Source organism: Seriola dumerili, unplaced genomic scaffold, assembly GCF_002260705.1.
Source record: "Seriola dumerili isolate Sdu_G_001 unplaced genomic scaffold, Sdu_1.0 BDQW01000219.1, whole genome shotgun sequence".
Lineage (NCBI taxonomy): Eukaryota > Metazoa > Chordata > Actinopteri > Carangiformes > Carangidae > Seriola > Seriola dumerili.
Window position 1 is genome coordinate 8,304,561 of NW_019174474.1, and position 23,895 is coordinate 8,328,455.

General features: G+C 42.1%; 2 protein-coding genes across 3 annotated transcripts in view; both read left to right on the forward strand.

Annotated features, from left to right (window-relative positions):
- The window catches only part of LOC111228712 (ankyrin repeat and BTB/POZ domain-containing protein BTBD11-B-like), a 65,759-nt gene extending 51,490 nt beyond the window's left edge, over positions 1–14,269 (forward strand). Inside the window, exons 4-17 of the mRNA XM_022754726.1 lie at positions 2,871–3,023; positions 3,295–3,460; positions 4,190–4,279; positions 5,892–5,993; positions 7,832–7,925; positions 8,248–8,383; positions 9,603–9,823; positions 9,937–10,115; positions 11,600–11,705; positions 11,976–12,078; positions 12,580–12,661; positions 12,790–12,858; positions 13,017–13,130; positions 13,225–14,269. Of these exons, the coding sequence (XP_022610447.1) occupies positions 2,871–3,023; positions 3,295–3,460; positions 4,190–4,279; positions 5,892–5,993; positions 7,832–7,925; positions 8,248–8,383; positions 9,603–9,823; positions 9,937–10,115; positions 11,600–11,705; positions 11,976–12,078; positions 12,580–12,661; positions 12,790–12,858; positions 13,017–13,130; positions 13,225–13,434 (1,825 nt within the window). The 3' untranslated portion in view covers positions 13,435–14,269. The remainder of the gene's footprint in view (positions 1–2,870; positions 3,024–3,294; positions 3,461–4,189; positions 4,280–5,891; positions 5,994–7,831; positions 7,926–8,247; positions 8,384–9,602; positions 9,824–9,936; positions 10,116–11,599; positions 11,706–11,975; positions 12,079–12,579; positions 12,662–12,789; positions 12,859–13,016; positions 13,131–13,224) is intronic.
- A 3,329-nt stretch (positions 14,270–17,598) lies between these two features.
- Positions 17,599–22,960, forward strand: mlc1 (megalencephalic leukoencephalopathy with subcortical cysts 1). Of its 2 annotated transcripts, none has more exons than XM_022754568.1 (12): positions 17,599–17,715; positions 17,988–18,308; positions 18,839–18,928; positions 19,124–19,177; positions 19,305–19,406; positions 19,556–19,657; positions 19,850–19,921; positions 20,010–20,126; positions 20,252–20,308; positions 21,147–21,269; positions 21,436–21,597; positions 21,891–22,960. In XM_022754568.1, exons 2-12 carry the CDS (start codon positions 18,051–18,053, stop codon positions 21,966–21,968), a joined length of 1,215 nt encoding a protein of 404 aa, XP_022610289.1. In that variant the 5' UTR covers positions 17,599–17,715; positions 17,988–18,050; the 3' UTR covers positions 21,969–22,960. The 2 variants fall into 2 exon arrangements, with proteins under 2 accessions (XP_022610289.1, XP_022610288.1); XM_022754567.1 differs by having other exon boundaries at positions 17,636–17,715; positions 21,894–22,960.
- The last annotated feature ends 935 nt before the right edge of the window (positions 22,961–23,895 follow it).

The window sequence follows — 23,895 nt, forward strand, 5'->3', positions numbered from 1 at the left end:
TAAAAATATTGCACCTTTAAAGTTCACCAGGACAACAATAAAGGAACACCATGAGACCACAATAAGAAAAATTGGAAACTCCCTTCAGTTAGCCGCGATTTACACTCACTCATGCATCTGTCCGGCTTTTCACCTCAGCATATAACTTTATAGACACGGTCCAGTGGTAATGTTCCTTCTGTAGAGATCATTCTGCTGTAACTGTACACCTCTGCAGACTGTTCTTTTATTATATTACTGGCTCTCCGTGCTCACCCCTGAAATGGCACACCAGATGTTTTCCTCTGGAGGGAAAGTACAGTTTTATATAAGTGAATTGTCAACTTATTGGCTACTTGAGCGAGCCCTCTGGGTGACCTGAGGAGCGGCAGGAAGGAGCTGTTGGAGCGGGCGTGTACAGACATGTGCCCAGTCAGTATTGATAATTACCGCCACTGACGTAGTGGGACATTATCAGGCTGGAGCTGTAGGACTGTGTTGGTGACTTATGCACAAATGACATAAGGTTTAGGCAATGTTTCCATGGTGTTAATTCCCCTGATCGTTCATACTGTAGTTTTTGGACTCTTCATACGTTTCCCACAACTTAGGAAAGCACAGACACAACCTTTACAGTCTCTACTCATGACATGCCTTTTCTGCTGAGTTTATGAGCTATTTATTTCTTTTTTTTTTTCTCTCATTATATTCCACTGTAACAGTTATACCTCGAGCTGTTCAGTATTTCCTACAGTTTTGGTGGAAACCCCTGTCAGCTTGCGGCAGAGGTGGGAAACAGTGCTGACAGTTGAGCCTGAGCAGTCTTCCTCTGGGGCTCCAGACTTTATCTGAAGCCTGCAGCGGACCAAGCTATCAACTAATGTGTGTCCTACTCACGTCTGCTTAAGCTCTAATCACCAGTTGTAAAGAAAATCACATTAATGCATGTTTGTTTTAGTCATATTTAAGCACATTACCAGAGCCAAAATTAGGGAAAGCCCTGAGATTGCAGCAGCCTCCTCAGGAATGTCTTCTTGAAAGAAGCAAGACCTTGAACTGCTCATGAACCAGTGTTTCCATTGGGCTTGTGAGGGAATGTATTGCGCACTATACGTTCCCTGCCTCTTGATTAGGTGTTGTGCGCTGCTTTAATGAAATCTGTGGAGCCAATAACGTCACGTGGCTGCAGGTCAGGCTCCTTTTGAAGTGACTAAAATAAAAGGGGCTTCGCATTTCTTAGCAGATCAAACTATTATTAAAAGATCCTCCTGTCAACTCAGAGTAGCACTGATGAGTGACTAATTAACAGTGAGTGACAGATGTGGGCCGAGCATGTGTCAAAGACAGTCCGGGCATTAACACACCCTCTGCAAACTGATGAATTGAACAGTAATTCCTGGAGGAACAGACCAAGTTTCATCAAGAACACACAGCATAGATATGTGACAGCTCTTACAAAACACATGACCAGCACAATTCTGATTTCTTTCAGTATCAAAGATTTTTTTTCCCCAAACATATTAATGCCATGATCTGAATACAGTTTCATTATGATTCAAACACACATACTATGAAAAATCATTCAATTTTCAGATTTTAACACACAATAGTCAGTTCGTATAGTTTAAAAATAGACGCTGTATTACTTTATATAAAGCTCGATTAGTCATTTATTTTTTATATCTCCAAGCATATACAGTATATACATGATATCTTTCATAATTATTAATATGTATTATGCCTTATGTCATAAGGCATTACATGTCCTATCATGATATTAACAATGTAAAGTATCACCATTACGTAATAATGCTATTCTTTTTGCATGAAAGTCTTATGAATATCATGGTTCTTTTTGTATCCATAAGGGATGGAGAGTGTCAGTATGTCTTACATAATGTAGTTATGACAGCTCATTGTTTTGTTTAAGTGAAAGAAGCGTGTATTTATAGTCATAACCTGCTGTCAGAACAGTAACGAAGGTCAAAATGTAACATCATGCATATGTATCTTCATGCATATGGATTCCACGTGGCTGCAGCAAACACTCACGCAAGATCAGTGGAGGTAGACAGGAAGACAGGAAGAGAAGTTCTGTAAGTCAGTCACACATGGCTTTTGTATTTTATGTATTTATCCGTCAGCTGTGAGCTGCGGCGTCAGGATGGCCATTTCCTGCCTCTGCCGTACAGTACAGAACGATTGCAAAAATAACAATGCACTTACTTTAATCTTGGCGGACAGTGAGCTGCCATAAATGCTATATGTTTGCTGGTATAATCGCACTCTCCATCCATTGTGTTTACAGAGGGCACCCTGATGTTCATAAGACCTTATGATAGAAAATAGATTAAAAGCAGAGCAATTGCGATGCTTGTCCTTGTAAAGTAATATAATGGGATATTACCACTGATATATCATCACAGTGCATTTTTACAGCATATTGAAACTCTTACTCTCACTGTACATTATGTTGCAATGAAGTATGTGAGTTTATGTAGCATGTTATAGCATCATGTTATCAGCTCAATATTATAATATTACTCTCTAGGTAGGCTTTAGGTCTCTAAAATAGATTTTAGATGACAAAGACTACATGATTTTTTTTTATTAACTTGATCTATGGTCTATAATCTATGCTGTGTTTAGATTTCCTCACATCAAAGTGTCTCTCTGTGACATACTAGCTTTGGATCTTCATCCTCTAGATGGAGTTCATCCTGTTCTCAAACATCTGCTGCACTGGGCAAGATCTCTAAAATAACATATGCAAATTCTGTATTAAGTGGATTTTCCGTGCAAGTGCCTGAGCACACTAAGTACTGAGTGTGACTTTTTTTTTTTTGTGCTTCTTCGGCGGTGAGAACATGTGCCTCTATCTCCCCCTACAGGCCGTTTATGGTGCTGCCGCCTCTGATGGAGTGGGTGCGCGTGGCTGTGGTTCACACGGAACACAGGCGCAGCTTCTCTGTGGACAGCGATGATGTTCGGCAGGCTGCCAGACTGCTGCTGCCCGGAGTGGACTGTGAGCCCCGCCAGCTCCGGTATGCCTGCAAGCGGTGTGTTCGCCTTGAAGCTGCAGAGCGTGTGCTCACCCAGCCGCTTCATCCGCACATACAAAAAAACACCAGCAGGCACACGTGTACATAATACACATAATCAAGGAAAGATAATGCATATTTCTCATATACACTCTTCTTCCTCATGGTGTTAGAAAATAAAGCTTGTCGGGTGTTTAGGGAAAATGTGTTGCATTGCAAACAGTCAAAACAGTCAGCTTGCACCGTGAACCACTTTGTGTGCTTTGCCCTTCAGAACGGATGACTGCTTCTGTGCCTCGAGGAAACTGGATGCTGCCTCTACTGAGGCAAAGTTCCTGCAGGACCTGGGCTTCCGTATGCTCAGCTGCGGACGCACAGACCTGGTGAAGCAGGCTGTCAACCTGCTAGGGCCGGATGGTATCAACAGCATGAGTGAGCAGGTTAGAGACACAGTCAACATATTAAATAATGCGTATGCAGGCACATTTACACTCATACACACATCAATATGGAGACACGCACATGCACAGCCTGTGGAGAAAATATTGCTTGCTTGCTAAACCGTGGCTCCTTCACCTTTGAGCACCGTGCAGACTTGTAAGCTGAAAGGCAGTCATACATATTAAGCTTATTCTGACGTGTTTCTCCTGCAGCTTGCCTGCCAAGGAGTGCTGCATTATATCATGACTGCTACCTCCAGTACAACAAATCGTCAGGGAAATACTGCAAGGGTAACTGAGATGATTTTCCATGGGAAAATCAACATTTAGTTTTGGGCTGATCCAAGCAGAAACTTTCAAACACCGCGTCTCGTACAGTATGTTTGTGTCACACGGGCTCTGCAGACGGCCCTGATGGCACAGAGGAAGTATTGATTCATGTGGTATCCTTTAAAACTTTGATCAATAGCAGAATATTACTATCACACTCGCGGTGCCAGGAGAGGAAAGTTTAGAGCTGTCTAAAAATTCAGCCTTGCCTTGTACAACTTTATTTTAGATGAAACTCATCCTCGAATGACTGTGGCAGAATGTCAAACGTGCCACATGGGAAACCGTTGTCACATGGTGCGTTAATGAAATGAGGGAGTGTGTCTTTTAACTTCTGCAGTGATCCCATTATTATTCCCATTATTCCCATTGTTCTCTGCATCTGCACATTTTGTATAGGGGATGACCCCGCTGATGTACGCTTGTGTCCGTGGAGACGAGGCCATGGTACAGATGCTGCTGGATGCAGGAGCTGATATTAACAGCGAGGTAGGTGATGATGAAGTTACTACTGCTATTCTGGTGCAGACACTGGGGAGATCAAAGTCAGATAAAGGAAGGATAATTGTTACATAAAATTGACTCCACATTGCCTTTATCAGAAAAAAAAAAAATATATATATCTTTTAGAAATCTTTTTTTTTTTTTACACCATGACAATGATCTACTCAGTGTTTGTCACCAGCCTTGTATATATCAAGGAGGAGGAGGGGAGGGGGGGTTATGACAGATGAGAGGTATTGATAGGACCTTTCAACATTCAGTATGTAAAGTGTTATATATGAAGGGTCTCATGTGGATAGTCTTAGAATGATTTATTAGTGTGTGTAAGTATTTATGAAACTATTTGTGGTATTGAATCGGAGAAAACCAAACATGTTGTCCCTCATCTCCCCCTTTCTGTTCTCTCCCATGTGTCATTCTGCTAAATGTTCAAGACAGATCATGAGCAGCTGACTGACCGGCAACTTTAGACGATACGTATTACTGTATAAACACATTAAAATGATATGTGCAATGAAACTTATTTGCATTTGAATATTTTGAGCATAAAAAATGACCAAGAGGTTTGTTGCTGAGTCATTTTTTTTTCTCTGTCAGGGAAAGAAAAAGTGCTCTAGATGACCTGACTTAAAGCAAACTGAATTCCTCACAGAGTCCGCAGAGGATCGAGCTGGTGTGCTATGACTCTGCGTGGACGTCAGAGAGGTGGTTCAGTTAAAGCCTCATGATCCCGGTCTTTGTTAAGCAGCAACAACATGTCCCATCAACCATTATATATACATTATGTATACATGACCCTCTGGGCAAAGCACAAAGCGCTGTCGACTAACATATAGAGTCCCGCTTTTAGATTCAACTAATGCATCTGGCTTTGAATCTGGTTTTAAATTTGAACAGTTTAAGATAAATGTTGGCCTCAAAATGACTTGTGTTCTATAAATAAAGTTGTAACCATTGGGAACACTTCAGTTATTACTCCGTTGTTCCCCATAGTCTTCTAGTTTTCTTCCACTGTACCTATCGTACATGTAAGTACCAGTACAGTAGGAGCCGGTAAGTATTTCATTAAATGAAACTATTAATTGCGGCCTGAATTATAAAGTGTTACCAGATCATCTAATCTACATGTGTCTCTTCTGCCTCCCAGCCTCCCTTTTTTTCCCAGAGCAGCCTTTGTGTTTTGTTCAAGTGACTGTGTCTCATGTATGTCATGCTTTCATTTGGCTCATAATTATTTATTTCAGCCAGGCCAGAGAGATGAGCCATAGAGAGGTCGAGGTAGAGGCCTGTCAGAGAAGCAGTGGGGCGGGTGAAGAGATCAGAGTCAAACCATTAGGATGAGGGCTAACTAGACAGATCAATCCATTGTGTTCATTAGAAGGCGAACACAGTGACAGGATGTCCTCTGCAGCCCCAGGGTTCCTAGTTAATTACTCTAGTTTCTCCTGTAGAGCTTCCTGTCCTCCCTCTCTCCTCCCTGCAGCTGCTTGTCTTGTGCTCCGTGGGCCATGTAGTAGTTTTAATGGCTTCATATCTCTCTCCCCTCACCTTTCTCCCTCCTACCTACCCGACCCACCTACCTGTGTCCCTTCCCCAGGTGCCCAACTCAGTGCACAAGCACCCCTCAGTCTTTCCCGAAACGCGGCAGGCGACGCCCCTCACTTTCGCTGTGTTACACGGACATGTCCCTGTGGTGCAGGTAGTGACGTCCTCTCTCACCTGTGATTCTCTCATCATGACCTCTCGTTGTGCTTCAGCTCATGGTTGGTCATCATTGTCATTTTTTGTCATCAGAGCTTCTTGGTGGTGATGATGATAATGGTTCTCCACTACGAGTTTTCTCCTGTTTCTCTGTTTTTATTCTCATTTTTCAGAATTGTTGAGCTGCTGTTTGCGTGATGTACCATTTTAACCTTTTTATCTTCAAAGAGGGCATGTGCCCAATCAATCTTTAGGTCTGAACATTTGCGTCGAATGTAGCCTCCTCCTGTCACTTTGCATTTTTGGGCAAATGAATCAGACTGCATTTAGCAAGTGGAAAGTGGAAACACAGCAGTCTAATTGTTATCGAACTCATTTAACTAATTCAGTTGGCCCTCTGAATGATCTGTCCATTGGATTTTGAATCATTAAAATCTAATGGAAAAATGTTTAAGCCGTGTGACACTGCCATTTGATCTCTGAGCACATCAGATAAAAGAAAGAATGAAGTTAAATAGATTAAACTCAGAGTCCTAAATCCTAAAAGGTTTTGTTATTAAATTTGTAATAATTTCACATTCAATTTCCCAAGATATCAATTTTAAATACCAGTAATATTTCATCTTATTAGACGACATGAAGTCAGGAGCTTATTGAGATCATTCTCTCATTTACAAAAATATTGTTTCCTAGATAGATCAACAGCATCATTTATCAGAGAGAGATGTCTTTCACCCAGAGTATGAGCAGTGTTAGATGTACTTAAAAGCATAGTTGTTCTAATACCGATACTAGTATCAGAAATGCCTGTGATACTGACGAAAATACAGTATTGGATATAGTTTAACACTTGGATAAAATGGCAGTTTTGCTTGAAATCAATTATTCTTCCCTGCTCTAGTAGCCTACACAGGAAGTTGCGCTTAGCAGCCACTGGTAACTACTGTTTTAGAGCAGCGAAGAAGAATTTCCATTAAGTAGTGTAACGTTAGCCATTAGCAAAACGTCAGCAACTTGGCAATACTTCACTCTGGAAAGTGCCACCAGTACAAAGGCCATTTGTACAGTATGCAGCTAGTGTAGGAGTGTGCAGTGTAGTTATTTCTTCCCACATTAATTTATTGATATTCAAAGTTAAATGAGATAATAAAAGAAAGATTCTGTGGCATTCATGTACTTGTTCATGTTTTACCAAGACTCTAACGTGAGCCATGCGATAGAACAACAACAGCAATTATATCACATCCATACAGGGTTAGTATCCACCAATACACAAGCTCAGGTGTCAAAATCTGTATCAGGAAGGAAAAAAATGGGTATCAGAGCATCTGATAATGACTTTACATGTAAAATGAGCAACAGTTACATTATAATAACATTTGACATTTAAAAAATATCAGCAAACATTAAAAGAACAGTTTGGGAGATACACTTTCATACACTGACTATTTCTTGCTCAGCTAACTGGCTGATAGCTCTAGCTTCATATTTAAAGGGCAGATGTGAGAGTGCATCTAACTATCAGCAAGAAAGCAAATAAGTGTATTTCCCAAAATGTTGAACTATTCCTTTAAATAGTGGAAACATAAATTAGCATCAGAACAACAGTTGTGTTGTGTTGTAAACTACTGGGATAACAGTCAGATGTTCACTGTTCCCTCTACGGATTTGTTCATTTGCACATGAACCAGTCATTAGGCAAGAGAAGCTCAAATTTACCAAACCTGACTTCAAAGCTGACTCATTAGCCAACTGACTCTTCCTCCTCTCTCTCTCTCTCTCTCTCTCTCTCTCTCTCCCATCATGCCCCTCCGTGTCCCCAACCGACCTCCGCAGCTGCTGCTGGATGCCAAAGCTAACGTGGAGGGTTCCCTTCAGGACGGGATGGAGAACTACACAGAGACCCCACTGCAGCTCGCTGCTGCCGCAGGTACAGAGACAACAGCGTGACTCCCCCATCCTCTACCTCCTGTCCAACTGTACCGCTCCACGCTGACAACACCAGCTGGCCATCAATAACCAGCTGATAACAACACCTGACTGTCAGTGTGAACATTGGCTGAGTTACGACTTTAGAGTCATATTTATCCTGGGCGCTGTAACAATAAAGACAAATGGAGGTTTGCATGCAGAACAAATGATCCAACTTTTGCCTCACTCTCATCTTTCTCTCTTGTCTCATTCTGGTTTAATCCTATTGTGTGTGTGTGTGTGTTTGTCAATAAGTTTTGCCAATCGTTTGTCATGCACAGGCAACTTCGAGCTGGTGAGTTTGCTGCTGGAGCGGGGGGCAGACCCCATGGTGGGAACTATGTACCGAAATGGCATCTCCACTGCGCCACAGGGAGACATGAACTCCTACAGCCTGGCAGCAGCTCACGGACACAGGTAGGTAACACACACATTCGTGTGTAAATCATGGACACACACTCACAGGTCAATAAACAGAAGATGCACAAACACTCTCCATTCATTCTGCATGTTTAGCAAATAATCTTGTTTGTGCACAAACAAAACTCACCAGAGCAGGTCCATGAAATTGACACCTCGGCTGTTGAATTGTTGAATTGGTTCATGTCAATAGACACAAACCAATTGCTACACATTCATCTGAAATGTATGGATATAAAGACTCAGTTAAGTACAGCGTGGCCTCAGCAGAGTCTCACCTTTGTGTTGTAAAAAGCATCAGCAACAGTTTGTACATGTTTAATCTTAATAATCCATAACCCTGCACTGTATGCAAAGAGTTTTTACATGAGAGTTTTTGTTTGTTTTGCCATTCTCACCAAAGCTGGTGCAAAGCACTAAGGTCTGTCTACATTCAGTTTTTTTGGCAAATGGTGTGAGATGTAAGCCAAATGAATTACAGACTGGGCATTGCCTATCACATAACTGGCTATAATGTTCATCCAGTTTTCACCAAATGCCCCCGGATATTAGTGACAGGAACAGCAGGCGTGCCGAGAAAGGGCACATAACAAAAATGCACCATTAGATTAAAAACATGGTTTTTATACACATGATTCAGTCTCTAACTATTTATTTATAGGTGGGTTTAAGTTGAAGTTTTGAAGTCGTAGCAGATGCAGGACATGAGTGTAGACTATTATATGATGTTCTCTGGTCATTCATGTTTAATTAACAGCAAATATTTTAGATTGTCCATTCTACAGAGCTACAGTTTGTAAGCATTTCACGATACAGGAGTGCAAATTTGCATATAATGAGCTTCTTTTTTTTTTTACCCCAGGATCTTCTGCTTTATTGATATGCATATGACATATTTGTTTATCTAACCACACTGGTTAATTAAAACACAGTTTTATGCAGGAATAAATATCAAAGCTGTGAGACAGTTAATTACAGATTGCCCATGGCCTATGACAGTAACTATAACTCAGTGACGTGTCGTTTCACTTGGAAAATACTTAGAACTGTGTGTTACTCATACAAGCGCATCTGTTTACTGCAACATCGCCACTTGTGGTGATATTGGTCAGACGACAAACAACAAACTCACATGAAATAAAATACAATTAACGAGACTCTTGCACTCTGTGATCAAAGCGATCAAATGAAATTTCTTTTCTTTTTGTTCTTCTAGAAATGTTTTTCGTAAGCTGTTGTCCCATACGGAGACAGGCAAAGGGGATGTCTTGTCCCTGGAGGAGATTCTGGCAGAAGGTTCGGAGCTGGAAGGTAGAAGTCCGTCTCAGATTGACCTGATCCGAACGGGGAAGGCCAAACTTAAAGCCCTGAAAGAAGCCATGTACCACAGCGCAGAGCATGGGCATGTAGACATCACCATAGATATACGTAGCCTTGGTTAGTTGATCTAAACGCTCTAAAACATGTGTACGTGTTTTCTACTGTATCACATTCTGTATGCAGCGTTTACACCTTCTCCGTGCGTGTTTACCTCTGTGACCATTTCCCAGGGGTCCCATGGACTTTGCACACTTGGCTGGAGTCTCTGCGGACGTGTTTCCATCAGCATCGCCGACCTCTGATCCAGGGTCTTCTAAAAGAGTTCAGCTGCATCGAGGAAGAGGAGTACACTGAGGAGCTCATCACGCATGGCCTGCCTCTCATGTTCCAGATCCTCAGAGCCAGCAAGGTACTGCACTGAAGTCTTTTTGTTGTGAAAAGAATAGAACATCCTCCAAAGCGTTGTTGTGAAAAGAATAGAACATCCTCCAAAACTCTGTCTTAAAAATGTTTCCATCAGTCTTTAATATCTTGCTATCGTATACTTTCAAATGTGTCTCTTCTCTTCCCCGAGCCATGGCGTCGTCCTCCTCTCTTCTTGTATGAATGTCATCAGGTAGTCAGCTTCTCAGAGACTGACAGAGCCCCAGAGGCCCTATTCAATATCAATTACCTAAAATGATAATCATTTATAATATCTCCCCGCTCCTCTCCGCTGCTGCTCATTAGATCAGGGGCTTGTCTCATTACTTAAACTCACGACCCCCTTGGTGGGCTATTTTGGATCTTAGACACAGCACATCATTGTCCTGTCTAGCACCTCTGTTTGTTTTGTCTTCTCTAGCCTGGCGTAGCGCTGCCCTGCTGGCGTGATGGGTTTCACTGTTATTGCTGATATGAGAAAAAACAAAAAGCACTGCAGTGCTTACACAGACATACACACATTCACATTAATTAAACGCTCACGCAGACCTGCACATGCATGTGCATCCCATACTGACTCTCTCTCTCTCTGACACACACACGCTCATACACTCAGGCCATGATAGCCTTCAGTGGACAGCTACAGTGTCAGTCCTTGTCTGTGTCTCGGATGATGTATGGTGGGGCCAGTGACCCTCGTCTCTATGAAGGCCTCGGGGACCCCTGGCACTGCATACCCCACTACAGACATCAAGGTACAGGCTGTTCATCTTTCCTGTGCCAAATAGCGCCCCGTCCCAGCCCACCGAAAAACCCCAGTTCAGTTTAATTCAACCCTGTTCAGTTCAGTTAACTTAAATTCAAATCATGTTAGTACAGTTGGATACCAAACCGTTTAATTCAGATGCTTCTCTCTAGAGAATTGTGGGGAAATTGCAGAAACGCATATTTGTTTCTGGTTTAACAGGCGCCCGTTAATAGCTGTTTGTTGGCGTCATGCTTCAGTAAGAGCAAGCAGCCTGACTGCACACGTGGGGCTTGTAGTGTTGCGCCCCGCTGCAGCAGCTGAATGGCAATGCACCACAGGCACACATAATCTCACTCTCTTCTCTTTCTCACACTCTTACAGTAACTCAGCCTGTCATAGGGTTCCCCTGTGACAGTAATCTCCCAACTGGTATTCATCTGACCCCCTTTCAAAGCTGTGAAATACCCATGAATATGATTTATTACGACACCTGCTTAAATAAAGTCAGTGCTCAGCTTGAAGTTGAACGTCTGTCACTTTGCTGTCAACTGTGTCAGGGGATGTTTGTGTAGAGAGAGGAGGAGCGATCCAGCATGTGCTTGTATTCTTTCATAACGTGGACTCCTGAATTTAAGGCGCGCAACCAGACCTGCGGAGCTGAGCGCCGGCCGCCTCAGCCGCTCTCGTCATCCTCTGATGTTTTGCTTACTGTGTGTTGTCAGAATGAGGTAATCAGCCAGCAGCTGTCTGCAATCTTCACCCAGTGTTACGGCCCTTACCCCATCCCCAAACTGGCAGAGATCAAGAAGAAGCAGTCGTCACGCCTGGGTGAGACCCTGTCTTTATCATTTTATTTTCTTCACTATAAAATCTATACTATTAACAGTGCAAAAGAAATACAATGTTAAGGCAGTATAAAAGCTGTATACTGTCAGTGGAGAGTGCACATAATGCCATCTAGTGTTCAGAGAGTGGAAACAATTTGTAGAATTGGTAGTACGGCTGTACAAGTTGTACACCCCATACATTTTTTTGTTTTTTGTTTATTTTTATGATTATCAGAAAAACATCAAGTTTTTCTTGCCGTTTGTCTTTCAGATCCTCACTTCCTGAACAATAAAGACATGTCAGATGTGACCTTTTTGGTGGAGGGGAAGCCTTTTTATGCTCACAAAGTCCTGCTCTTCACAGCTTCCAATAGGTACTTGAACACATCAGCTTTCAAAACACTCGAGCACAGGAAATTTGCACATGCTGTAAATTGGATTCAGCTGCACATGGCGAATTGTGTAACTGTGTAAATTTGAATATGAAAAGATAAATAAATTCATACAGCAATGACCAAACGCATAACTGTGTTGATATGTTACTGAGATGTGATGTCAGGACTGTACATTTCTTCCCGCTGATCCATAAAGTCATTTTTCACTGCCCCTGGGATATAGACACGGCGTCCATTTCATCCTCGTGCCATGTTACGTTGACAGTAACCAATCAGTCTTGTCAGAAAGTAACTGAAGAGAAATGACACGTCACTCAAATGTGTTGCTGACATTGTGTCCGGAGAGAAAACACTCCATCTCCATGCTATAAGCATGCTAAGATTTTATTTCCGTTACCTAACCTAATAGACAGGAAGGCTTATCTTTCCTAGCAAATGCTATAACTTCTCTCTCTTGTGTCTCTTTTTCTTCCTCCCAAGGTTCAAATCTCTCCTAGCAAACAGACCTTGTGGTGAGAACACATGCATTGAAATCAGCAACGTCAAATATCACATCTTTCAGGTAATATAATTACTTTAAACAAGACTTTTAAATCATACTCGAGCCACATACTCATGCTACGTCCTTTATGAATTTGAACTGTATTTATCTTTGTGCAGGAGCTGTGTAATGCGTGTTTTTCCTTTCAGATGGTGATGCAATATCTCTACTATGGAGGAACAGACGCTCTGCATATCAGGAATACTGATGTTATGGAGGTTGTATTAAATAGTGTAAAAATATTACACTGAAATCAAACCCTTATACATGAAACATAATTTCAAGGTTTTATGGATATTGAACCAGTTAAATTTAATGACTATTATCAAGTATGAATGATGCATAGTAATATTAATTACTTGTGGTTTGGTTGCAGCTTCTGTCCGCAGCCAAGTTCTTCCAGCTGGAGGCGCTACAGAGGCACTGTGAAATTATCTGCTCCAAGAACATCAACACTGAAACTTGTGTGGAGATCTACAACCACACTAAGGTGCAAACAGAATTTAAAATTCTCATTTAGGCGACGAGACAGTATGTGTTTTTCGGAGTGCAAAAACAACCTTTTTCTCCCTTTTTTCTTACAGTTTCTTGACGCTCCGGACCTGGCATCCTACATCGAGGGCTACTTCCTGAAGAACATGGTCATCCTGATCGAGTTGGAGCCGTTCAAGCAGCTGCTGTACGATGCGCCTCCAGAGAGCCCTGGCTGTGACGTCCTGCAGGACCTGGAGAAAACCCTGGCCACCCGCATCCAGTCCATCCACCTGTCCTCTTCCAAGGGGTCCATCGTCTGATCTCCTCACTCTTGTGAACACGGGAACAGAGAATATTGATCAGTGGGACGTCGGAGACATGACACTGTATTGACATGCATCTGAGTTACGGGTCATTTCAAGTGACAGAGAAAAAACACTTGACTCGTGGACTGTCCCGTTACGATCTTTGTCTCTGTGAAGCTCATCAGTTGCTAATATGCTTCTTGTTATCTTAGCACAGATGGTTACAAGTCTGTCTGTCTGCCTTGTTGATATCTGTCTACTATGAATTAACATACGACTGTCATAAGATAGCTGTACTAAGCCACAATTTGCCAATAACATCCATTACTGTAACAATGTCCCTCGTCCAGCAGGAGTTTCTCAGCTCCGTAGGACACTATGTGTGTTACATGTTGATCTGAAGGGATCAGATGGGACTCAGTGGAAACTCAGAGGAAGAGATGCAAACAACTGCAGTCAGAGCATCTGAATACATGGCTCTGTGTGTTCAGATGATGAACAACCTCGGCGTAATGTATTAAGCCATCAGTGTGTCCCTTCCTGGCCGTGAGGAAGAACTGCTGCCTCATATTGTGATTATTTGCTGAAACATCTGCAACTGTACAGAGTAATTAATTTGTATATTCAATCAGTCACTTAGCATTATCCGTGCTGGTTGCTCTTTAAAGCCAAACACGTAAAACAACTGACTAGTACCTGTAATGTGACTGATGAAAAAAAAAAAAAAAAAAGGGGACGTTCAGCAGCATCGACTTTGAGCAGCTGTGTGGGAAAGAGGACTTTTCCTTCCTCGGCTGCTGTGTACATATTGTTCATAAAAAAAAAAAAACAGAGCTATTGATAATGTAAGTAAGTTAATGTATATATCCACAGATGTTTTCTCATGCGTGTCGCTGTCGGATATCGCTGTAAAAAAATGAAAAGCTCATCTTTTAAATATCTGTGTTTAAATGTTGCATGTCAGAGGGATGAGTGTGTTTTGTTTTTTTCTGTTTGAGCTGTTGGAAGATTACACTGAGGAGCTGATTTCACACTTGGGTGAGAATAGTTTTTTTTCATCAGCATGGGTCTCTATAAATGTGTAGCAGTCAAACGGTGTCGTCATGTCGTGTGTGAGAGGCTCCAGGCCTGTTTCGTCCTGAACAGGGAGCATTATGCTGTCAGCTGTTCTCCAGGGATTGTGAAACCACATGACTTGTGTATGTGTGACTTGATCTTTCCTCTATAAAGATTAATATAAAGAGTGCTATGAATCCGCTCTTAGATTCTTCTGCTGCAGTCTCTGGCTCAAAAACACCCGAGAGGGGGACATCTAGTATTCTGTTTGATGTCAAATTTTGAAAGCTGTCCTGTTATTGTTTTGTTCTCCACAGCTAAAAGGTTACATCCCAGCTGGGAGGTGATTTAATGTGGCACCCAACTGCACACAAGCCAATGCAGCCTTGGATAAATAGCCTGAAATCAATGGCAACTTGAACTAGAGACCATCTTACGATAAGGACCACACGACGCTTGTCAACATGTTGATGTTCTGACCCATGAGTACTCAATGGTCTTCAAACTCAGCCTTCATTTTGATCTACACACTACACATCTGTAGTGTTTTGTGACTGTATCTTGCACAGTTGCGACGCTATCACGCTGACGACAGTCTGTCCACAGACAGACAGACAGACAGACAGACGTATAAACACCTACCCAAGTACTCAAATCCATCCCTGTGTTAGTTCTCGCAACAGTCGGTGGCTCCAGGAAAACATTTTGCCATAATAACACGCGCACGGACTCACAAGGTGAAAACAATACCAGCACTCTGTGGCAGCTGGCAACAATACGTTCCTTATTCACAGCACACTCAATTATGAAGCCCCAAAACTGATGTAATGTCATAACAAAACTACATCAGCTACTGCCCATAATTAGGTGGGACTGCTGTGAAAGCAATCAGCATTTGTTTGTGTTGAAAAACCATTAGTATATATTCACAACACAGGGTATAGTGCTATTTACACTGTTCCTATGGTGGCAATTTACATACTGATCACACGATCAAATCATTTCTGAATAATTAATAAGTCATCATGTTGCAATTCTTATTTACAAAAGTAACAGCTTACAGTAATATTTCCATAGAGGATTATGTCAATAATGTCTCAATATCTTGTTATGAAATGACTAGACTGGTGCCAATAATGAAGCCATTTTGAATCTGGCTTTCACAATGAAGCAGTGTTTGCTCATAGGTGCAAAGGACTAAGACATAAATGCTGCTGGGATTTTACATTCCAAGTTGTTACTGAAAAATTAACAATAAATTATTGTAGAATTTATATTAATCAGTGATGGCAGCAATCCAGAGAGGTCTCATACAATCTAACACCAAATGTCTCATCAAAGTTAGAGCTTCAAACAGTAAACAAAATCTGCAGCCTTGGATCGATGTAAAGCTTAATGTTGTTTCTGAAACTGGGAAAGGTTTTGCATCATCTTCTATATTGGTTGTTCAGTCGTAAAGTAGGCTACCTACCTACACCTGTAAAGAGAGGGAGACAGAGACTCAGAGCTGTACAGAGAGAACAGACCTAGCCTTGTTCCTTTCAGGTCCACTCTCTTGCAAAAGAGGGTAACAGCAAAGCAGTGACCACCGTGTGTGTGTGTGTGTGTGTGTGTGTGTGTGTGTGTGTGTGTGTGTGTGTGTGTGTGTGTGTGTGGTCACTGCTGCTCTCAATGAGTTCCTCTCCCACTTCTCATGCAGACATGCCCTTTGTATCGATTTCAAATAACTGTCAAGAGATTCATAATGCCATTCCATAATATTTATTTTCAATTAGTCATTTTTGCCCCAGGGTTTAAGCTGTGTCTGCCACAGTGAAACCCAAGTGCCAAACATGATACTGCTATTCCTTTTTCTTTATGTGGCATAAAATGTCAGGGGCAGCAGGATGGATTTGTTTGACCCAATGATTTTTCCTAGCTATTTGCATGAAATGGTAAACTCTCACAATCGAATTACTGGGAGTAAACATTTCAGTCCAGACAAGCTCTTTCGAATATTGTATATTCTCAGATATTGAATTGTGTCTCATCTAATCAGTGTTCCTCAGATCCTCCTTTATGTCTCCAGAGAACTGTGGCAATATACTTTCCTCTCTTTTGAGTGTGTATGGGATTTCCAGAGTGCTTGTGTGTGTGTGTGTGTGTGTGTGTGTGTGTGTGTGTGTGTGTGTGTGTGTTTGTGTGTGTGTGGCGAAGAAATTAGAATGGCAAGGGACGGGGTGACAGCAGTTGTTAAGTAGTCACCATGGTTACCACCGCCCAGGAACAATGTTGAGCTGGGAATGCTCCGCTGTGTGAAAAACTCAAAGGAATCCTGAGGTGCACATACATGTACATTCTTATACACTGACACAGTGAACACACACTCACAAGATGTCGTCATCCAACAGGATTCACTCCTGAGTGAGTAGTTTGGAGATTCTGGTTTGAAGTAGAAATGATCCATCATCAGATTAGCTGTGCCAGGCAAGGGACCATGTGATTAAGCCGTGGAAATGTCTCTGTTGCCTCTTTTCTAAAGAACTGCTGGGCATCTTAATTTACTGGGCTGTGAAATGCAACTAGAGCACCAAGTAACCCCAAGGGAAGTTGTGAAGGGAGCTCCACAGGGTGACACATTCAATTATGTAAGGACAAAACTAACTGTTTGTCAAAGCACATGTCATGATTTGTGTGATTTTTCTACTTGCAGCTGCTTTATTTCTCTTGCCATGACTTTCTTTTGGGAACTTTCAAAACACATAACTTTGGGTGCTGTCATGCGCACAGCTCTGAACATCTATTGTTCAGTTTTGTGAGTGGGTTGATGTGCATGTGTGTGTTGTGTGTGTGTGTGTCTGAGCAAATGGGAGGGTAAAAAGGGTGTTTGCCCTGCTAACTCTGCCCCCAGCGCGAGCCCCTTCGTCCTCCCCTTGTTGTCATGCACAGGCGCTCTCCCTTTGGCACAAAGCAGGCTGGCAGCACAAGAGCCAAGTGTTTTAGCTCTGCGCTTTGAAGGACTCAAAAAAACTTTTCAGAACTGTTTCTGAGAAACGTCGTGTAAAGGGAGAGAGAAAAGAGGAGGAGATGGGCAGGGTGAGGGGGGAGTGAGTCTAAGTGTAAGGGAGAGAGAGACATGGGGAGCAGAAGGAGCTGCAGACAAAAAGAAGTTGTCCTCCATGTGGTGGTTTGATCTCAGTTACTGAAGGATACCTTTGTTGGACAATATTTGGGGAGACTCTGGAGGAGACTCAACAACAGGTGAGTGTGAAGAGCGTGATGTGTGAAAAAGAAACAGTGACATTAAATGAGTGGTCATCTCCTGGCTTGAGCAGACAAAAAGGAGGGGGTTGTTTTGGTGAGACTGCATGATAAATAGCCTTATGGCTCATTTTCTTTTAGTTTAATTCACTTTTCATTGATTTTCTTCCTGAATTTCCATGTTGGAGAACTCTGTATCATATTCATTCAAATCACCTTTCATGTCTCTCAAATTTCATAACTGGAATTTCTTTTTTTTTTCCTTTACCCAGAGGCTGCAATCCTCACTGGTTGTTTCCCATCCTGTCCAAAGTCAACCACAGCTTGTTTCAGAGATGCAGCGTGAGGAGCTATCAGCCAGAGAGGAGTTCACCTACAGCCACATGTCCACTCTGGAACGAGGCAGCGGGACGCTGGGACGACGGGTCGATAGGGGAGCGGAGAGAAGGCCGGACAGGGGGGAGCAGGATAGACTCGAACGGGACAGCTACACAGTGGACGTGAGGGCCAGTGACCTGCAGCTGGCGCAGTCGGAGCCTCTAAAGCACCCCTGCTTCAGCTACAGGGCCTGGCTCTACAGTGTCCTCATAGGGGTGAGAGAAAAGATGGTCAGGGAGAGTTACAGAGGAGGCACACCACAGGATTTACCTTTTTAGTCCATGACACACAAGTTTAAAAGATTGGGGTAATGTTTTTTGTCTGATGAGAGTGTATCCCAATCTTGAAAATTTGAGTGAGATGGCAACAAATCTTGTTTGTCCTTCCACATTTAAGCAACAGTATGTCTCCAAATTATACAAGCTCCAATCAATTGTATTATCTACAATAGTCCAGGTGCTATAATATCAAAAGATGGAAATGGATCCTATGAAAATTTAATCCAAGGAGAGAAATAAAACTCCCAAACTTTATAAAAGTGGATATGGGTGGATGTAATGGGGTTACTCCCAGTCCGTATTTCAAAGGCGAGCAGTTTGTCTTTGGACATGTATAATGTGTTACATTAGATTTATTTATGATAAATGTTTGTGGGCATCAGCCTTACCTGTCAAATGCATATACAGTATGAGTATCTGTATTTGTGTTTGCATGCATGCATGCCTGTGTCTGTGTGTGTCCTCAGGGCAGTCTGCTCATCACATCTGGTTTCTCTCTGTACCTGGGAAATGTGTTTCCTGTTGCTATGGACTACCTGCGCTGCGCTGCAGGCTCCGTAAGTGATCATCATGCAAGTGTAATTTCAGACACATTTACATACTGATGTTGCCTCTCTACCTCTACCCTAGCTTAATGAGTTCGTACACATTGTTTAGATTAGACTGTCATGTCACAATGCCAGTAACACATAATTCTCAGACAGCATCTGCTAAAGAGATGAATGCAGCTGCTCACTTCTTGTTCTTCACAGGGCCTCCCTGCAGCCATAGCTAGTTTTGCCATTGCCAAGAACAGACATGTTGCAGTGAGTAAACAATGAACACACCGAAGGCTAAAGAGATAATTATGTATAAATGGATTTTGATAGAATTTCCTTGAAACAATCCATGCTACATGCTAATACAGGTCTCATTATTTCTTATTTTTTCAAGGTGTCAGATTTCCAGGTGGTCTACGTGTCAACATTTTCTGTAACAACCACCTGCCTGGTTTGGTTTGGTTGTAAACTGGTCCTGAACCCTTCTGCTGTCAATGTAAATCCATTACAGTAATAAGATGAGAACTACCAATCATTTGGTTGCATGTCAAATTATACTTCACAATAAAAGGTTTTTCTCTAGTTCCTTTCTTCAGTCTCCGGCTGTTGTATCTCAGGCCTCCCTCCTGCTCTGTCTCTTCTCAGATCAACTTTAACCTCATCTTGATGATTTTGCTGGAGGTGTTGATGGCCAGTACTGTCATCCTGTCAGCCCGCTCTGCAGAGGACTGCTGCTGCCACAGGAAGGTGTGTGTGTGTGTGTGTGTGTGTGTGTGTGTGTGTGTGTGTGTCTGTGTGTCTGTGTGTGTGTGTCTGTGTGTCTGTGTGTGAGTGATTGATTGCTTTTGTTCCACCATCTGATGTCTCTCCCCTCTTGCTCTCCCTCTAGCTTTCACTCTTCCATCCTAACTCCTCTTGATCTTTCCGTCCATCTTCCAGTCGGTGACATATGACAGACCTGTGGTTATAACGCCTGCAGTGTTCCCCACCCGACTCCTTAAAGCATATTCTGTGAGTAATTTTCAGTTTCATTGCATATGATACTGCTGTCTGCTTCCAATATGTCTATTTATCACTCAATGAAGGATGTCTCTGATAGGTGATCGAAGTGATAGTGGGAATCTCTGCTGTATTTGGAGGCATTATTGCCCTCAACATGGACGCTTTGCTGCCAGGTCCCTACTTGTCAGTCACATTTTTCTGGATCCTTGTGGCAGTAAGTTTTCCCACTAAAGCTTACTTTTCAACATGACAGAGATTGCTGCTCAGAATGAGAACTGAGATGTCGTCCATAACCGGTCTTATTGCATAACTTTGTGCCTGATCTTTAATCCATTGCAGTGTTTTCCCAGTGCTATTGCTAGCCATGTTGTGTCAGAATACCCCAACAAATGTCTGGTGAGTACAAGGCAATATTTCAGTTGTTCAGTTACTCATATCCTCATGTACGGTGATGCTGAAAAGTGCTCTGCTTTTCACACTATAAACCCCCAGTATCTTAATCGACAGACTTAGTTGGAGGGTGGGTATCCCTGGATCAGCCCTCTAGTGGTTCTCCTCCTACCGCTCATGTAGGAGTTTCCCAGTTGCTGTTGGCAACGTTCTTCTGAAACGCTATATAGTGGTTTGCCCCAAGGTTCTGTCCTGGCTCCTATTCTGTTTGCCTTGTATATGCTGTCAGTGTTAGTTTTAACTAACAGTGTAAATGGCAGATAATCTCTCAAAGCTCAGTGCTGACAAAACAGATTGTTTCTGCTTAAGTTTTGTCCCTACAGCTATCAATAGTCCACTTCTCTTTCCTCTTCTATTAAATCAAACATTTTATAACATTAACATTTTTTTTTTATGCGGTTGAGAAGCATCGTAAAACCTGAAACAGAGCCATCTCAATTTTTGTAAATCCCTCATCACCAGCTTCAGTAAATATCTTGTGATCATTTTGGTGCAAAATGCAGCTGCTAAGCTTTTAGCCAGGTCCTCCAATAGGCCTCATGTGAATCAAATTTTTCTTCGCTGGTTTGACATCAAATTTAGAACTCAATTCAAGGTTCTTGTGGTCAATTGTAGTGCTGTGCATGTTTAGGCCCCAGTCTACATTAGAGATACTGCAGTCACTGCATATAACATCTCAGTTATACAAACTTTACTTTTTTCTTTTGGGGCTACAAACTTTCTTTCCTTTTAAATTGGCTCCCTTTCTCTCAGTTTTTTTTTCTATCTTCCTGGTGTTTTTCAGGTGGAGGTGCTGATTGCCATCAGCAGTGTGACATCTCCTCTGCTGTTTTCAGCCTCCGGCTTCCTTTCTTGCAGTGTGATCAGCTTTATTGAAATCTTTCTGCATGATGTGCCTCCGGCAAAGGTGAGATTGGTGAAGTGAAAATTCACCCTAGCATGCAATGTGTTGGTTTTACCTCCTTTTGCATGAGAAATACAGGAAGAAAAACTGTGACACTGTGAAATTTACTAGTGAGAAATTTTACTGGTTTAATTTCATCTGCCTGTGTTTGTGTGTCTGTGTGGTTCAGCAATCCTATGACATCCTGCTGCTGATCCTGATGGTGCTGCTGCTGGTGCAGGCAGTTCTAACTTCAGCCACCGTGGTGCACTGTGCCTCCTACAAAAGTCAGCTCCGCATGGGGGCTCTAGAGTGTGAAGACAGCATGCACCCCCTGACCCATTACTATGAGGTATAGCACGTAGATGCAGGAGTTGTGGACACAAAATGAGAGATTTGTGTGTTTTTTTTCTCTCTCCTTGTCTCCTAACATCTAGGAGTACGTTCTGTTCCAGGTTTTAGACTCACCAGCTATAAATCATGTAAATGGCATGTTAGTATGGCGACATAAAAATCAATGAGCATATAAAAAAAGGACATTGTGCTGCTGATTCTTCACACGTAATTTATTTAAATGTTTTTGTCACCTTTCCCCTTCAACATTTTGTCTCTCTCCTTCTCCCTTCTTCTGCTTTGCTCCCTCAGCAGCAAGCATCCAATGGAACGCAGGATTTCGACAAAGACAGAGCCTGGAAGGCCGTCGTGGTCCAAATGGCTCATTGAACGGTGCAACAGTACATTGAGGAGTTTGATGAGAAGTGCAAAAAAGCAGGAATAAGAAACTCTGTAAGCTGTGAGCACAAGAGTACAATCCAGGCACTGAACATTAGAAGAAGGAAGATATAGTCAGAGGAAAGAACAAAAATCTAAATCAGAGAGAGGAAAAAAAAAGAATGCAAAGTGAAGACTAGGATTTATTTGTTTTCTATGAAGATATTTTCATAGATAATGCTCTGGGCACTTTGCTTTGGTGTCTGTTTCTTGGGTTTTTGTAATTGTTGCCTGCTTGTTGTAGAGAGGAGTGGCTTTGTTTGGCCTGGGAACTGAAACTTTCTCTGTTGTTTAATAAGCACAAGTATTTTTACAGTGACATCATGTAGGTAGCCTACAATGGACAAGCATGTTTTTATGTTCAGTGAATGTTCTGAGCACTTAAAGAGGTTTAAGCTTCAACTTTTATGGCGTCAACGGAATTCCTTCTGAATGTAATGGATGCAGTTTTGCCAGGAAGTGTCAGTATGTATAAAAATAGAATTCAATACATCACATTAAGTGCATGTTATTATGTCATTTCTTTCATATTTTTTCTATTCATACAAAGAAAATGATCAAGAATGAACTTGAAGTCAGAAGAACTTTCTTTATTTTACACATGTTGTGGCTCATCACTTGTCACTGGCTCACTTTATTCAACCTGTCACAGTCTGGTGAAAGTTTTGAAACAACCACATTTATAGGACAGTTTTGCACAACTCATGAAATGTGTTGAAGTAGCAGACTTTATTCTCTGCAGATTTTCTTTCCAAATAGTGAACAATGACTTATCGTAGCACTGGCGTTGACTGTATTTTGCTCAGTAAGTAGGCCTCTTTGTGTCTTTCGGTGTACAACCAGGTGGCAGCGGCTGCAACAGTTTATCACAAGAGGACTGAGCATTAACTCCTGTAAAGAGTCTTAACTGAAAGTCTGTCTTGTTTAGAAAAATAAAATGTTTGTCATCAACTGTATGTAAAGGTGTGTGTGTATAATGTTTTCTGGCTGCTTTTTCTGCTGTTTAATGTTGTTCCTTGGTTAAATAGCTACAGATATTATAGTATATATGGCTGGATGACAGACTGAGCCAACCAGGCAACAAATACATAGTATTTATGACCTACATCCTACAATAACTTTCCAGGATTGTTCAGTTATTATCTTTTTTAAGATGTCGAGCTGTGATGTATAGACTCCAGGTGATTATTTGTGTGCATGTTTACTGCATAAAACCTGCACACCCGTGCGTTCTAGTTTAGAAATGAGAATGGTGTTCTCATTATTGCTGTACACTAATTTATTTGCTGTGTCAGTTTACTTCATTTCCTTCCTCTATTAATTTACTCGTATGCGTCTGTTTCATTCTGCTGTTAGACAATGCACATGATATGTTCTTTTTTAACATGGATCCATTTCCCTCCCTTACATATAAGAGTATGCCTCAAATGCAACACAAAACACTGACAAACATGAGTAACATTCAGTGGTGATATCAGTTGTTTGGCCAAGATTTAAAAGCATTTTCCAAACTGTCTTGGCCCAAATCTGAAACAGGTACGTACAGTCTAATGCAGCGGTCCCCAAACTTTTTTCAGTGGGGGGCACATCAACTTTCCTTTCTGAGATGGGGGGCCGAGGTTAGTCTATAACAGGAAATGATATGGGCAAGGGTGACAACCAGTATTATTGTGGAGATTACAATGATAATTTGTTGTAGCTGCCCTTCGTTTGGCTTTGGCACCAATGCCGGGGGGGGGGCGCCGGCGGGCCACCGGGCGGCTAAAGGGTTCTGGAATGTGCGGATTTTCTTTAACGTGCCCTGAAGCTCAGGAACGCACACGACTCCGCGCTCAGTGTTTCCAGTGCGTCCTTGCCACTTCTCGGTTGGGAGGGAACG